A 16814-nucleotide genomic window follows, 5' to 3' on the forward strand; every position below is an offset into this window, starting at 1 on the left:
ATGATGAATTACATAGGTGCATGATGTGCACCCTAAAGAAGGGTCAATAAAAATGTGCGTATTTCCACATGATCAGTGGTTTCTTTACCACTTTCTCTCAGCATAGTTTTCTTTTAGTTTTTCTACCTGTGCCCCCCCCCACCTCCTTTTCTCTGTTCTGTGTGTGCTATTTGCCACTCCAGCAAAAGCTGCAGTAACACAGCGCTTAGAAAAGTCACATCCCTTTCTTTGTGTACCAGTTGCTGAGAAAGGAAGCGTTTTGACCAGCTTTTCTCTCTGGTGCCAGCCTACAAAGTAAAATAATCAGTCTTAGCTTTGAGGACAGAAAAAGAGCATTGCTGGGAACATGGAGAGGAGATGAGGAGCACGTAGTCACCCCACTTCTACTTTATGCCTTCTCCAGAAACTATTTTTAGCCCTGCTGGCAAATGGTGTCATTTGTTGCTCGGCTGCTGGTGCCGTGCAGTGGGTGCGAGCTGTGTCAGCTGTGGGGCCAGCCACAGGGCTGGGGGGAGCCTGGTGCTGGGAGACACCGGGGCTGAACAGGGAGCCTGGGGGCAGGTGGGGTGCACATGTAGCAGGCTAGGCCCTGGGTTGTGTTTGGGTGGTGCAGGGCACGTAACATCCAGCCTGGCAGCCAGCGGGGCTGGTGGGATGCTGGAGAAGCTACTATTTGCTTGAAGATGTGAGCTCTTGAAGGGCTTGGCCAATGCACGACAGCTGCATGTCCATGAAATACATCACTTTTTTAACCCCCCCTGCGCAGACAGGTGCTTCCAATAAACAACAGCTTGAAACGGTAGCTTTGCAAGATGCATCTAACCATTTCAAAGCAATAGGGATGAGCACTAAGAGTGGAGGATTTCCTTGTTGCTGGTCCCAGCAGAGGCTGGGAGCGAGGTGTGGGGTGGTGGGCAGCCCTGGGGTCACCCTCCCGCCCAGCTCCTGCAGGCCTCCGCCGCCCTGGCCATCCAAGGGCTGTGGGGTTTGCCCACCGCCATTTAACGTGCCTTCCCCAACAAGTGCTGTCCTGTGTGCACTCAGCTGTTTCCTAAGAAGGATGTAAGCGCATCCCTACTGCTGTCTGTAATTACTGATTACTTAATTTCGTTATAATTGAGGGGAAAGGGGGCAGTAATAGGAAGCAGGAGGTATTGATGGAGGCAGTGTTTCCCCAGTCCCTCCCCAAGGAGAGCTTTGCCTTCTACGAGGCGATCGGTGGCAGAGCTCTCCTCAGGGGCAGAACGGCGCGGTACCGCTACTTAAACTAAAAATGGGTATTAACCGGGCGCCTCTTCCCTTGCCGGCCGCTTCCCAGCCAGCCTTCCCGCAGCGTCAAGGGAACGCCGTTGACTTCTGCCGCCGCAGCTCCCGATGGTCAGGTGAGGCGCCGGTACTGGCTGGGGGGGGAGCCTGGTCAGCAACGAGCCCTCCCCCGGCAGCCGCCCTGCCCCGGCCCCAGTGGCCGCCCCCTCCCCGGGAGCCGGGGCCGGGACCCCGCCGAGGCGGCGCTGGGGCGGCCACGTGCGCCGGGCGAGCCCACGGGCGGGCGGGGGGTGCCGGGACGTCCGGCGGCGGGTTGGGGGGTGGGGGGGCAGAGGAGGGGCTTTGCCGCCGGGTGGGCGCCCCCGCCGCGCCGGAGTGGCAGCGCCGGCCGGCCTGTGGCTGGGACGAAAGTTTGAGGGGCGGCGGGGCCGGGCCGCGGTGTCCCGGGGCGGGCCGGGCCGGGCGCGGGGCGGGGGGAGGCATGGCGGGGCGGGGCGGGCCGGCGGTGGCGGGGAGCCGGAGCTGATCCGGCGGCCGGGCCGGGGCATGGAGGGGGAGCAGGCGGGCGGCCCCGCCGCCGCTACCCCGGCGGAGAGCGGCACGTCGGAGGCGTTCGCCCAGCTGTGGGCCGACGTGATGGGCATCCTGGTGAGTGGGGCCGGGGCGGCGCCGGGATCGGGGGGGAGCTGGCCACGGGACGGGGCGGGCGGCGGAGCCCGGGACGGGACGGTGGGTCCCCCCCGGCCGGCACCTGCTGTGGAGCGTGGCCGAGGTGGAGAGGGGTGTGCGGGACGGGGCGTCCCAGGAAAACTTCATCCACGCGTTGTATCGCTGAGGGCTCTAGCCACGGCTCCGCGGCGAGCTCTCCGTGACCTCCCGTCGGCTGTCACGGCGGGAGAGGTGTCTGGAGATCCGGGCTGCGGCTGTTTACTGGAGCCGACCGGCCCCCGCGCCTGTTTACACGCCCGGCGGCGCGGCTGTGGGCCGGTCCGTGGGCGCTTTGTTTCCTGTTGCGCCGGCATGCCGCCGGGTTCGGTTAAATTTTGGGCGAAAGGCCGGTTTTGTCGCCGCTTTTGCATTCCACGCACGTGTTCTCGGCGTGGGGTCGCTGCCGCGGGGCGCGGGCGGCCCGTGGGACCCTGTGGGGGTGTCCCGGGTGCCGGTGTGGGAGCTCTTATTCCCGGTTGGGTTTTTTTTTCGGGGGGGGGGGCAAACGAGTTGCTCGGTGAGGGCCCGTGGAGTTTCTGGGCTGATGATCTTCTGAGGAGGGACTAATCCTCGTAATTCACTGGTCGCAAACAAAAGCGATGGCCCCAGTAACAAGGGCTCAAGGAATTACGTTTAGTGGGCACGCAGCGTACCGACAGGACGGGCTGGATGGCAAAACAGTAAAAATACAGGAAGAGTCAACTCTTTATTTCTACTTGCAACGAGAGAATAATATTTACTTTAGGTGCAAGACGGTAATTACTGCAGAGGACTGCCACTCAGCAAAAAAACAAATACTAATGTTATATACATACCGGAGCTGGCAGTTTTCCAGTGATACAGGAATGTGGTAATCAACAGTGGAGTGCCTGTTTATTCACTTTAAAAGCAAATGAATAGGCTTGATACATATTAATTTTTGTTGTTAACATTTGACCGACAGACATTAAAGAATATTATGAGAAATACCTTTTGGAAAACTACTGCGGCATGTAACAAACGATAAACCCGTAGGATCTAATTCACAAATGTTATAGAATAGAACAGAGGATTTAATTAGCATCATGGGCTTTATTGTTAATATTCAAAGTAAGATTAAAAAGCCCCGTCTCATTCCTTTTCTTCATAGAAATTCTCCATTGACATGACATTCACTTTAATAGCACCCGGCTGTGTACACTCTTTCACTGTTAACGATTTTAATCTAAGAATGCAAGCAGAGTCAGTTCTGCCAGTTTGTAGGGAGCACACAGTTGGTACTTTATGAACAGCCTCTTTCTCTCTTTTTCTGGCAGGTCTCAGTACTGCATTTAGTAAGAGCAAAGTGCTATTGGATGCCTGGGAAGGAGTGTTGGAGGAGGCCAGACGAACAGCCTAGCGTGCTGGAGCTCAGTGCAGAAAAAGATCTGATTCTCACACAACTAATAATTTGAACAGAGTTCTTCTGGCTGTACAAGCTAGTTTCCTTCCTGGGAAAACAGAGCTCTTTAATTATTATTTGTCTTCTAATAAAACTAAGTTAAAGCACAACTTCTCTTAGAGTTACAGGAAGGAATCATCTTGTAACTGTGGAGCTGCTGGTTTGTATCGGTTACAAACATCACCTGGCACTTTTACCTCTCCTTACATCAGTGTTTTGTGTTGCAACACAATTACAAACATGAAAAGATACCCTTGTGGGTCTCAAACGATAACGTATCTGAGGGAAGACAGAAGCTCTTCTCACTGCAAGCTGTCCACTTTCTTCAGACTTAAGGCTTTTAGAGTTTCTAGTCTTTGTGGCTGCAAAATATGTCTTACTATGAACACTTACTTAGTGCTCTGTCCTTGTATTAAGTTAAGGATGAGGTAGCTCCAGTGCCTTTTTCACTGATTGTCTCTTCGGTACATAGAGCTTTGTGCTTTTCAAACCTCTGTTGCAAAAGGCAAACAGTAAACTAGACAGTGGTTTTCAAATGGAAGTCTGTAGATGGTTCCTCATGGTCCATGAGGCCATGATAGTTGCCTGCAGAGCTGGCTTATGTCTTTCATATTGTCAATTAAGTGAGAGTATGGGTCTTAAATTCCTGGGATTTACAGTAATTCATGATGCAAAATGTTTAGGGAGGGCAGAGGTAGACACTGGAGGGATTCAGTGGGAGCAGCTCTATGAACCAAGAGGCTGGTACAGTGATATGCTGGTAGGTTGTCCCTGCAACAGCTTGAAAGCTTCCAAAGGAATGCAATAGTAGGAGAGAAGAGCCAGGATCTTCGGAGGGGAAAACTAGTATGAGAGGAAGAAGGTGATCATCAAAAGTTTGTTGATCGAATGAGGGAGAGAAAATTACATTCCTAAGCAATGATCATAGGATGATGCAGGTTACAAAGGACCTCAGGTGGCATCTAGCCTGACCTTGAGCTGAAGCAGGGAGAGCTGTGAGGCCGGGTGAGGTTGCTTGGGGCTTTATCCAGTCAGGTCTCGAAAACCTCCAGGGACAGAAACCGCACAACTTCTCTGTGCGGCCTGTTCCACCGCTTTGCTGTCGTTATGGTGAAAAGTTGTTCTTTGTAAAAATGATGAAATGTCTGATTCTGTCATGCTCATACTGAGGAGTTACTGCAGTAGGGAGGAGGGAGGGGGAAGGTGTTGTCTTCCTCCCATTGGCCTTGCCGGAAGCCTTGTGGGGGCATGGTGGTGGCCATGATGGTGTCTCCTCTAGGTGCGGGTTTAGGGGGAAAGGCCATGCAAGTCAGCCCAGGTGGTAGATTCAGTACTGCAGTTACTTTCAGTACAAGTTGAGCCCCTCTCACTCAGCGGATAAATATGTTTCATTGCTTTTGTGCATTTAGTTAGGTTCCTTAAAATAGGACCTCATTAACAGGAACCTGTGATGGCAGCTCCCAAGTCCAAAGGAGAAGCAAATACTTTTCAGGTGCTGCTTGTAAGCAGCATATTTTATGGACTTTGAAGTCACATAATAACTCTCTCTATACTTGACAAATATTGAGCGTACTTGCAGCTGTACTGGGATTTTGCTGAAGCAAATGCAACTTTTCCCTTTTGCACTTATTCTAATGAAATATTCCATAGTTGCAGCTGTGGCATAAGCGCCTCAAAGCTATTTGTGCTGTTAATGGAGCTCACTAGGTAACATAATTATACTTAAAAGCTTTTCCTTAGTCTGTAGCAAGCCCATGTTGGAACATACTGGTTAATTATCATTTGCAATGTCTCAAAGCAACAATGGATGGTGGAAGTGTATTAAGGTTTTGGAGAGAGATTGCAGTAGTAGTGGTGATAGCAAACTTTGTTGCTAAGAGTCTGGAGGCCTGTGTGTGGTCAGATCTGAGAACAAATCCTAATATGAAGGGAAAATCTTGAACTTTATTCTTTTAAAGATGTGCTTTCAAAACATGGGTTATTGACCTTAGTATGGGGAAGACTCCGATGTTTGTCTTGTTAATGGGATGATCTTCCTTCTTGCATACTATAGCTGGAACAGGTGTCTGGGTCAAATCCTGACGTTAATGAAATCACTGTCAAAACTCTGATCAGTTTTGATAGTGCAGGGATTTCACTGAAGAGGATGTCTATTTGTGCGAGGAGCTTTTGTCTTCAAGGGCCAAAATGCAAAAGATTCAGAGGAACTTGCAAGAGATGGAGTGAAATGAGAAGTCTTCCCAGCTTTTTATTGCAAGTTGATAGCTATTTTCTTGTTTTAAACTATTGAATCAATTATGAGAGCTAAAAAAAAATTAAAATTCTTTATTTTTTGATAGTATTTTGCAGTTATGCTAAGAGCAAACCAGTGCTTTCCCACCATCTGCTGTTAGCTGAAGAGAACAGAGTATTTTGAGGACAATAAAGCTCCCTTGGGTTTGTGCTGGGAGCCCTAATATTTACATATATAATCTATCATGCTCACCATGTTTCGGTGACTATTTGAATTTCTTATCAAAGTCATAAAGAAACAAACCGAAAGAGAGAAAGATGCCAGCTGATAATACTACTGTGATAACGTGTAATTACATACTGGCTAGCATACTTTGGGGAGAGGAATTTGATATTAAGCCAGGGAGCCTGGATATCTGTAGAGATCGGGGAAGTAGATCCCCAACTGATAGAAGCAGTTGGAGGGCTGCCAGGAGGAGTTGTGGCAGCTCACACCAGCTGCAGATTTCTCCCAGGATTGCTCTTCCTTAAATCGTTATTAGTTCCCCATGACCTCCTGTAGAAATCTCTACTCCATCACCCTCCCAGCATCTCATTCAGGTGACTCTCTTTCTCCCATCTCTCTTGGCACCAAGAGGCCAGTCCAGCTGAAGCTATCGGCGCTCGGCTCTATGGAAAAGCGCAGACAACAGAGTAGTTGCTCCAGGTAGAACGCGCTTTTGAAAATTCAATATACTAATTATTTTTTTCTGATTTTCATTGCTGTGTCTGCAAAATGGCTGTGGTGCTGTATAATTAGCTCAAAAAGGACTTCAGGACGTTCTGATTCAAAACATTTTTATTCTGACTTCTGCTTTGGAGGGCGCATTTAAAGCATATCCTAGATGCAACAGTAAGGATTAACCCAGCTGGCCTGGCCTCTGCTTTTCAAACTAGCACGTATTGTCTTCTCTGTTTTGCAAAACCATGGAGTATATTTTGCTTTCAAATAAAGAAATCAAAACAGAGAGTGACTGTCAGTTTAGGTGCTGCATTTGATTTTATATTTTAAACTTAACCAGTTGCATCTCCTTCCCCTCTCATCTCCATGCAGTGTTACACCTAGCAATGCTAATCCTTTTATGAAGAAAGACAGCTCATAGAGATAACCTTTGGTCTAGGCTTTTTCTCTCATGTCAGGTCACATAACACAGATGTCTCCATCAGACAGTGCAGTCTCCACAAGACCCTACACAGTCAGGAATGATAAGGGGTTTTGGTTCTGGTGCCGTCTTTGTTCTTTCTTTGAAAGCAAACTCTGGGTTTCCCTGGCCTTTGAATTACAGAGGAAGATGCAGGAAAGATTTTTTTTATATACCTGTTCTTTGTCTGCTATGATCTGTTGTTTATTAGAGAATAACTATAAACTTAAGGTAAACTGGAATCTTGGTGATAAATTCTGTTTTCCAGAGTGTTGCTGATTTGCTGTGAATTCTGGCTCCACTATCAATATTTGGAAATGCTTCTTCCTCTCTTTTTTTAATGTTTTGAAAGTCAATCAACCAAGCGCTAGCTGTCTGTTAAGAGCAGTGGAATACCAGATTGACAGAATTTTCCCGTAATGATGCCTCCTTCCTTTTGTCGATATGAAAAAATGGCATTGCCTAAACAGAAGGAAAATGTGTAAATTGGTTTGGAAAACAAAAATGTTGCACACGCGTGACAATTAGCACTCAGGAATTTTTTTATATGGGCTGCAATGTATTATGCTACGTGCGCTGGTTACAATTTTCTGTAGTCAGGTGAAAAACTTGTATTTTTAGTGTATCTCAGGGCGAACAACACTTTATGGAACTAGATAATGATTAATCTAACTTAGTCTGATGCTGTCTAGAAATCGATGTCAATTAGTCCTGATTGCATGAGATGCTGTGCAAACAGAGGAGCAGAGGAGTTAAGCATGAGCAGAGCGGGGTCACTGCTGGACATGGCGCAGGGCCGAGGGATGGATGAAACGGGCAGTGCCCAGGGCAGAGGAGTGTGTGTTGGAGGGGAGAAAGGACTTTCTTCTCCTTCCGGACCCCAGTTGAACTGTTCCAGCTCTGGCCCTGGGCTCGACTCCCTCAGGACTTTTCTTCCTCCAGAGGTGGTAGAGTGGAGGAGCGGATGCCGGTGTGCCCAGCCCTGCTGCCGGTGCCTTCCCGGGTCACCCTCTGTCACTTGGAGTCTCTGGTTGTAGCTTTTCCTTCATGCAGCAGCACAGACTTTCTCCTCTTCCACTTACACCATCATCCCTGTGTAAATGGTCGTAGAGCACACTTGTGCTTGGGCTTTTGGAGGTTTGGTAATACAGGATGAATAAGAATTACTTTGTATTGACCTAGCAAAGTGATTTGTCACAATACCCGTTTTAGCATAAAGTGCTGTTAATAATTTTCCTCTTTGCGATTGCGTGATGCAGGCAATGGATAATGAACCTGCTGCTTCATATGTTGCCATTATTGGTGGTGGAAGAAGGAGGAGGAGGGTGTTTGTTGTGACTGCAGGAATGCTGAGGTGTCTTTGCAAGAATTTGGATTCCCAGTTGTTTTGTGAGGAAATGAACAAAAAGCAGGAACTGGGTTTAATATGTGCAAGTCTGTAAAAATTCAGTTTCTACTATAAAAGCATATACAGTCGACGTGTATTGTGTGATTAGATAAAGAGATATGGAGGGCTTTTATTTCTCCCTGTCATCGAAAGACAACTTTCCCATTGGCAGGGAAAAAAATAGAACACAGTTCACTGAAACACATTGAAACCCAGGAGTTCACAACACAGATTTCCATTATGGAAAATAACTACTCTAAAAATAAAAGGAGCTGCCCCCACCGCAGTGCCAGAGCTGTGGTGTGAGTCAGGTGTGGGCACGCCAGCTCTCCTTTGATCTTCTTGAGGTGAGGGGAGCACTTTTCCTGGCTTACGGTAACAGCAGACCTTTCTTGTCTGCTGCCATGTTTTGAAGCACAAAGTTATAATCTGCTGTTTTTATTAGAACTAAGATTACTATAATAAAGTACTTAATGGTTTAAGTTTTTATGACACCTGGATAAGCATTTTTGAGCTACGTACTAATTTTAGAGGCATGTTTCCTATGAAGAGTTTGAAATTGAGAGTGGGAATTGTATAACCTGTCTGGAAAACAGTTTTAAGCAGGGTATAACCAGAAAATTAGATGGACAAGCTTAAGAATATAATACAACAACAGCTTATAAAAAACATGTTCAGGCTTTTTTATGGGAAGTCATATGATAAATTGGAGAACTGGTTCCTAATATCTGTGTCACGACCTGAGTGCGATCTGGTTGAAGTGCTGTTGCAGGTCTGCTGTGCTACAAGCCCATTAGATTTTGCTGATTTGACTTTCCTGTGTCCCTGCGTGAACACAAGGATATGCTCTTGAGATCAGTTTACATGGTCAGGCCTCCAGATGGGAAAAATATGGTCGTTCTTATGTGCATGGGTAAACACACGTATTTACACAAACTCACAAGTGTCGTAATATCAGGAATATAAATATTATCAGGAATATAAATACACGCTTTTCTGTTTCATTATTGTCATTGTATTTACAATGATATACAATGCTTTTTGCTCTTCAGTAACAGCATACTAAAATTTTATGTGGCAGTGTTCTCCACCTTTAGTATATTCTCTGTGTGTGGGAGTGTGTGTGTGTCAATGAGATTGGGTAACTACTTAATAAAATAATAAATTAATAAAAAAGCAGTACTTTGAAAGCTTTGCAGCGAGCATGACGAGAGTCGGTACATGGTAGTGAAAACAGTGCCATGCTTGTTACAGTATTAAATCGAGAGTATATGAGCAATGTCTTGATTGTGGGATGCTCCTAACACTCTCGCTTGCAACTGAAGATGCTTTGTGCAGTGTTGATGGGTATGATGGAAACAAAAGATGAAGAAAAGAACAAAAGATAAAGGGTCTAATTTCTGCCCCGTTTACGTAAAACCTTCCTGAGCCTAAGGCACAGAGTTTATTTATACTGGAGCAGTGTGTGGCCCATAGGTTTCCAACAAGAAAGGAAGAAGCGACTTGTCATTCCTTCACAAGTTCAGATGAGTTGAGCCTCCTGGTCCTTTCTGTGCCAGCACCAAGCTGGCCCTGCTGTGCAGAGCTCGCTCTCCGCTTGACTGTAACCCTGGTCTAACTCGATGGAAGGGATAAAAATGGAATTGAGAGAGCACTTATCGTGAGAGCTCATTGCATGAAGGTGGCACTGTTAAAAGTTCTTTCAGTGACTGTACATCTACAGTTGGAGCTTGGGTGAAAACACATGCTATGGCCATTTTCCTAGCATTACATTGCGCTTCAGGAAAAAAGGCATTTTAGGCTTTTAAGGTATTTTGCTTGCCAGAATAATATCTTACCGGTCATAATATAATATACCTCTAGAAGTGGTATGTCATTGCTGTAGAATCTGTGTTTTTTATGCACTTACAACTGGGGAGATGTTTGCGTTCTATCTATGTTTATTATCTCTCTGTTTATCTGTATCTGTTACAGTTTGGAAACACATTCATCCTTTTCCATTTTTGCAGTTACAGTCTTCCAGCACGAGCTTCCTGTGTATTCCAACTCAGCTGAATGGGGTTTTTGCACCAGAAATTTCTAGTGCAATCCTAGGGATGGAATGCAAATTGAAGATACTTATTTTCTACTGCTAAATTGAGGCTCATCTCTTTTCACCATCCCTGTTAGGCATATTTCATATGGTTATCAATATCATGGCATAGACTTAAATGTAGCCTTCAGTTATACAGAATAATTTTTAATACTTGTGAGTTTTGGAGCTTTCAGTGGTTGTCCGGCTTAGTGCGGTACCTCGGAAAGCTGACGATAAGCGCTTTGCATTTAAGCTGAAATGTATGCTCTGTGAGGATGAAAAGTAGAAAAATCCTGTTTTACACGTAAGTGTATTTGTATTCATGGATAATATGCACCACAACTTGGTAGGTTGTGATTTCCACTCTGTTATTAGGCTGCTTTCCCACCTTAGAATTCATAAATTATCATTGTAAAATGGGAAAAGGCAGGGGCAGACTGCACATAGTATATCAGTCGTGGCTTCTGTCTTCAAATTTCTGTCTTCAAGATAGGGTTACGCTTCAAAAACTCGATGCTTCAGAGTGCATTTGGGAATATGTCATGTTTTATACAGAAGTTGGGGAGAACAGTTTTCCGTGTGCAACATTTTATTAGGGGGCTAATAAAGATACTGTATTTCAAAACCAAAAAAACTGGTGAGGTGAGGAAATTTCTAGTCAAGCCAGCAACTGAAAGCTTGTGGTCAACTGTCATATTGGGGTTACCAAGAAATATGGGAGTTGATGGGCAGTGGAGCAGGGATGCTGGTGCCTGTATTACTAAGCACAGTTGACTGGTTTCTGACTTTTCCTTTGTTGGATTTACATGGTGCTTCATGTCAGACTGAGGACTGATTAGTTTCAGAACAGGTATTTGGTTTTGCTGTACCTCTGGCATGTAAAATGCTGTTTTTTTTTTTCAGGACAGCAAGCGCAGTGTGTGTGTGGGGGGTCTCCACCACAGAAGCTGTTTGTGTTCCTGCATTACCTGAGGTCACTTGTGACTTGCTACTGATTTTGGTGGAAGTAAGAGCAGGCTGCTTATATCCCTTGAGAAATATTGACAGCAGAGGTGACTGCAGGTACCACAATGAAGGTGCGCAGGCACTGACGTCCCTGTGCGGCTGGAGCACTGGTGTGGCTGCAGTAGCAGGTAGAAACCTTTCTTGCCCCACTGGATGCGTTTCCTTAGGTCTGTCTGTTTGCATTTCACTGGAGAAAAAGGGCTGAGTAAAGGCAGATTTCCTGCTGGCAGGGCATATCGTGAATCTCTGTACATGGCAAATTCTTTGGACGTTTTTCTCTGTGTTTTTACATACCGTACTTCTTTAAAGTTTCTCTGAGGCTTTCCTTATAGAGGAAAAGGGCAATCTCTGGTGTCTCTTCTTAATTACCTGAATTTCTGTCAGAGTTCCAGCTTGTTTGTGGAGGTTCCTACCTTGCTTGCTATGCACTATACAAATAAACGTTGAAGGTGCATATTTTCCATTTTATTTTATGATGATGTGTCTTTCTCATTGTTTGAAGAGGCTTGGGGGAAAGGACTATTTTATTTCTTGTTTCATCAGTGGAGACTACTCACATACGTAGTACAAAACAGTTGTCAGTCCTTAAAAATTATGTTTTCCGTGTTAACTGCTGCTACTTTATTCTGAGTGTTTTGCAATGAGGCCTGAAATGGAGTCTAATCCTGTGTGATCCCTCTCCACTGTGGTGGTATGTTCTGTTGTGTACCAAATTAAAGGGGTAGTGGGACGTGTTGGCTCAGTGAGGTATATTGTTTTTTGCTCAGCCTAGATCCAGCAATGTATTGTTTAGATTTTGCATCCGGGAGTGAGTATATATGTGCAGATGGATAAAATTTGTAAAACCCAAGCTTTGCCTGATAGCTATCTAAACTCAGGAAGCTGCCAGAGAACATAAGGTCAAGGACTTAATCAAAATATTGGCGTGATGATGAAGAGTTGCTTCATGCTGCATATGGTGTGTGTTCATGCATAAACAGGAATGGAAAGGGATGCTTCTGCATACCCTTGTTACAAACCTACTCATGACGAGTCTTATAGGGTTTGGTCAGTGTGGCGGTTGAGTTCTTAATTACTGAAGTTGGGGAAAAAAAGAAAGAAGTGGGTGTTCACAACGTTGCTTTTTCTCTCTGATGGAGCAATACTTTCTTCAAGTAATCTGCCAAGTTACTTGTGCTTTTTAATCCTTGTCTCAAATACGTACAAATACGTCTCAAATATTGTACAAATTTTCATTTTTTTCATCTGCCAAACCTAATTACAACTACTGCAAAGTGCTTACAGATAGTTATTTATTTTTCGAACTGCCATGAAAAAGAGAGGGGAGGGAGCTAACAAAGTGTGTTAGCTCCTCTCTGGCCCTTCTGCCTTTCTTAGGTAGATCTGTGTGAGTTTGAGCAATATTAAAAGAATTTAAAAAAAAAAAGTTGTGTGTTTTGTTTTTGGTTTTTTTTTTTTCTTCAGACTCATGCCTCTCTTGGGAAAATACCCCTCATATAAAGAGGAAACAGAGGATGACAAGGGATGGAGGTGCAGTGACTCAGTATCCAGAATTGTTTTGCTGTGGCTGGAAAAGTGAAAAGAAAGTCCCAGCTGAGAAGAGTAACTTGCAACTGTTAGGAAGAGGGATTTAGGAGGATCATGTGAAAAGGAAGAATTGCTGCCTTCATGTCAGGAAATGGCTGGAGCGTGCACTGGGACTTTGGCAGGGGAAGGTCAGCACGCAGGCTGGCTTCAGGGGGGCCCAGAGGAGGTGGCTGAATGGTGCGGACGGGCAGGGAGCACGTGGGAAGTAAATAATGGAGATTTAAGCCTGATTCAGAAATGACAGGGCTCACTTCAGGTGCTGAGTTAGGGATTATCAGAGGACAAAGTAAGCCTTCATGTCTCCTTGGTTGCACCTTATTTTGTTTTTGCTTAAAGACAAATATAGGCTATAGGTGGGTAATTGTTCATGTGCGTATGAGTCATGTAAAATTATGCCATTCAGGTATTGCCAGTAGATGCTTTGAATGGGTAATTTGTAGCAGAGGGCTGGTTACCTAAAACAGGCTGAGGATGAGAGTATGATTTACTATTTTGCTAGAGACAGTCTAATGCCCAGACTCCCTGTTCACACATAACTCATTCTAAACCGGCCTTTGCATTTTGGGTTGTACCTCTCAAGCTTTGAAGAGTTACCCACACCTGAAAACATGTGATTCTCCCTGAGATAGTCATACAGCAAAATCTCTGTTTCCCTTCAAGTCCTGATTCTTTATGCATGAGGCTGCTTATTTACTGTACATCCTTTGAAACTGATAATGGTGCATACTGTGAAAAGTGGTGTAACATCTTCCTTTTGCTCAGGGAGCTCCCTGCTGTTTTTGTGGCACTTCAGATGTATCCTGGTTCCAACGTAGGTTGTCCTGCCGCTCTTGCTGTGTTCGTGGTTTGGTGTTCCCCGAGACTGCAGTCTCTTGTTTCATCTCAGAAGCAGAGTCTGTGAGGAGACTCCTTCCATCTGAGACTTTCTTCTTGTGTTACAGTTGCTTTTACAAGTAGGTGAGATGTTTTTCTTTGGCATGACAACTCTCCTGACAAATGGTTAGTTAGCAGGATGCTCTCCGTTTGATGTCAAGTTGCTATGCATAGAGAGGTTGCTCAAGTGAGAATTTTGCTTACCCCCCAAGTCCAAGTGTCTTTATCTACACTTGCTGTCTTTCAACCTGTGGTTCAGGGCCTTGGGTCGGTCAGAACCAGCTGCTGGGTTTTGTAGAGACACTCAATTTTTTGCGAGCTTTACTGACACCGGGGTTCTGCCAGCTTCTGCTTTTTGTGATCTCTCTAGTCCTGTGGGACTCTTCAGATTGTTTCATGCTTCAGTTCGAGGTGCATCTCTGTGATGTGCAATGCTTGAGTAACGCATTCAGTCTCCAGTAAAAGCAAAATCTATTATCAGTGGGCAGAGCCGCTGGACTGACAGCACCCACGGGCTTAAGCACTTCCTTGAAACAAGCACGTAGCGTCCTCCTTGTTGGGGGGCTCCTGTAGGTAGTAAATTGTGTGTTGCCCCTTCAGAGAAATATGTTTGAAACACCTGGGAGAAGTGGCAACCACACAGTTATTCAAGCCCAGACTCTGTAGGATTTGCTCTGTAGGTAAGCAGAAATATTTCTCTTTTGTTTGGGTGAGAGGCCTATTTAGCCTAATTTGGAAGCGCTTTGGCAAGGATGAAGCAATATGAGCACATAAGAACACAAAAAGCCCATCTTCACTGTACACAGATAAAGGGAAATGAGCAAATAAAATATGAGATCCCAGAGTAGAATGGATTATAAGCTGGCAAGAGATAGAGTTCTTATTGCTAGGTTGATATCCCTAATTGATATAAACATGAAGCCCTGTGCAGTCTGTGGTAGTTAAAAGATACGCATCTAAATAATATTTAAATAGATTCTTGCATTTTTAAGACCCACTGGAGTGTAATTATATTCAGCTTAATTAAATGAACTGAAACCCCCTGATAACTGTGTATTACTGCTCCTAAATAAAACACTCTCCAAAGAGACTTCAAGATGCTTAGTTAAGGCGATAAAAAACCTGAGCCCAGTGCCATGAAGTTTTGTACAAGCAGCTTTATATTTAGTTCGTCTGTACGCTACCTGCAGTGGTTGAGAGTCCGTGTTAGTGCCGTCCCTCTGCTACAGTCAAAAGCTGAGGCGTCACTGAAGTGCTTCAGGGCAGAGTCAGTCTTTTTGGTTTTACATTATTTGTGTGAACGTGGGGTCTCTATTTAAGCTAGTTTATGAATGCCACCAAAGAGTGGGAACCCTCCTGCGCCTGTGCTGATGGTGGGCACCTGATCCCTGCAGAAGCGAGGGTTTGTGGGGGGAGCACGGGCAGGCGGGTTGGGGGGCCTGGGTGCAGCTTGCTTACGGGAGCTACAGGAAACCATTTCTTCTGCTGCTAAGATTACGTGGGGAAACATGGATTGCTGCCATCCTCAATTACGGTTGTTTCCTTTCCTGGTAAAAGACGGCCTGTCAGGAAGCGGGAGGAGTGAAGGCAAGGTTAGTCCCTGGGTACGCAGAAGTGTTGGGTGTATCCTCCTGGCTGCAAGCTGCTGAGTTTCTAGCAGGAAAAAAAAAAAAACCAGAATAGCAGAGTTTGAGAAAGCAGTTTAAATGTTGATGTTCTGCTGACAACGTTGCCACAGCTGACAGCTAGGCTGGCCTCTGCGCTCACAGCCGTAAGTCAAGGGCTGGTCTTGTACTGCTGGGCATGGCAACCAGGACGACTAATTTCCCTATCTATCCCTATCTACTCCCAAAACAGAGGGGAGACCTTATTGCACCTTGGCGTGCAGAATGGTATTTTTTTCATGCTTTGTGAAACTGGATTTTTGGGGTGAAGGCAAATACTCTAAGATTCCTTTGCCCCTTTCCAAAGCCTTCATATGGATGGCAGGACAGTGCCTGTCTCTTGAAAGTAAGCCTCTTAAATAGCACATGGAGGAATAAGTAATTGTGCTTATTGTCATATCCAACTTTGTAGTAGCATTTCTAAATGTCAGGATGCTCATTGCTAGGCTGGGTGCTGCATGAATAAAGGCGCGGTGCTGCCCTGTAGCTCTTGCTGTGTAAATGCAGATGAGACAATAGGCTGGTCCAGCGGGAAGAAACATCGGGTGACTGCATCCCTGCCGGGCTTTCCTGGGCACTGGCTTTCCTGCAGAGCGGAAGAGGACTGTGCTCTCTCCTCCATTCTCTGGTAGTTGTAGCTGCGGGGGGAAGGTCCTGATGCATGATTTGGCTGCTGAGGCATTGAGAAATTAGGGAAAGCGTAGAGGGCTCCTTTATTGGTGCATCCCTGAAGCCAGTACCGCCAGGTTTTGGTGGGCTAGGAAAAGCTGTGGTCCTTGGGGGTGGCCAGGCAGGAGACCTGTTCAGGATCTGCGTGCAGCTCCGAAGTCCTCAGCACAAGAAGGACATGGACCTGTTGGAACGGGTCCAGTGGAGGGCCATGAAAATGATCAGGGGGCTGGAGCACCTCTGCTATGAGGGTAGGCTGAGAGAGCTGGGGTTGTTCAGCCTGGAGAAGAGAAGGCTCCAGGGAGACCTTATAGCAGCCTTCCAGTACCTGAAGGGGGCCTGCAGGAGAGATGGGGAGAGGGACTCTTTATCAGGGAGCATAGTGATAAGATTGAGGGGTAGTGGTTTTAAATTGAAAGAGGGGAGATTTAGATTGGATATCAGGAAGAAATTCTTTACTGTGAGGGTGGTGAGACACTGGAACAGGTTGCCCAGAGAAGTTGTGGATGCCCCATCCCTGGAAGTGTTCAAGGCCAGGCTGGATGGGGCTTTGAGCAATCTGGTCTAGTGGGAGGTGGGGGGTTGGAACTAGGTGATCTTTAAGGTCCCTTTTAACCTGAACTGGTTTATGATTCTATGACCTCAGGCCTGGCTCTCAAATCAGGTTGGAGGGGAAAACCCCAGACCTGGAGACATAGGAATGAAGGGGCAAGGAGTGCACAATGGTATGCTGAAGAAGCAAGGGGAA

General features: G+C 46.0%; 1 protein-coding gene across 6 annotated transcripts in view; it reads left to right on the plus strand.

Annotated features, from left to right (window-relative positions):
- LOC141740893 (SAM and SH3 domain-containing protein 1-like) overlaps positions 1 to 16814 on the plus strand; it is a 569515-nt gene that overhangs the window by 441826 nt on the left and 110875 nt on the right. For 3 of the 6 annotated variants that reach the window (XM_074580365.1, XM_074580369.1, XM_074580371.1), the window contains exon 1: positions 1777 to 1914. The exons of the other annotated variants lie outside the window; for them this stretch is intronic. In XM_074580365.1, coding sequence (XP_074436466.1) covers positions 1813 to 1914 — 102 coding nt within the window. In that variant the 5' untranslated portion in view covers positions 1777 to 1812. Of the gene's footprint in view, positions 1 to 1776; positions 1915 to 16814 lie in introns of those variants that run through there. 6 annotated transcript variants of the gene reach the window in all.

The sequence above is a fragment of the Larus michahellis genome, chromosome 3, assembly GCF_964199755.1.
Source record: "Larus michahellis chromosome 3, bLarMic1.1, whole genome shotgun sequence".
Lineage (NCBI taxonomy): Eukaryota > Metazoa > Chordata > Aves > Charadriiformes > Laridae > Larus > Larus michahellis.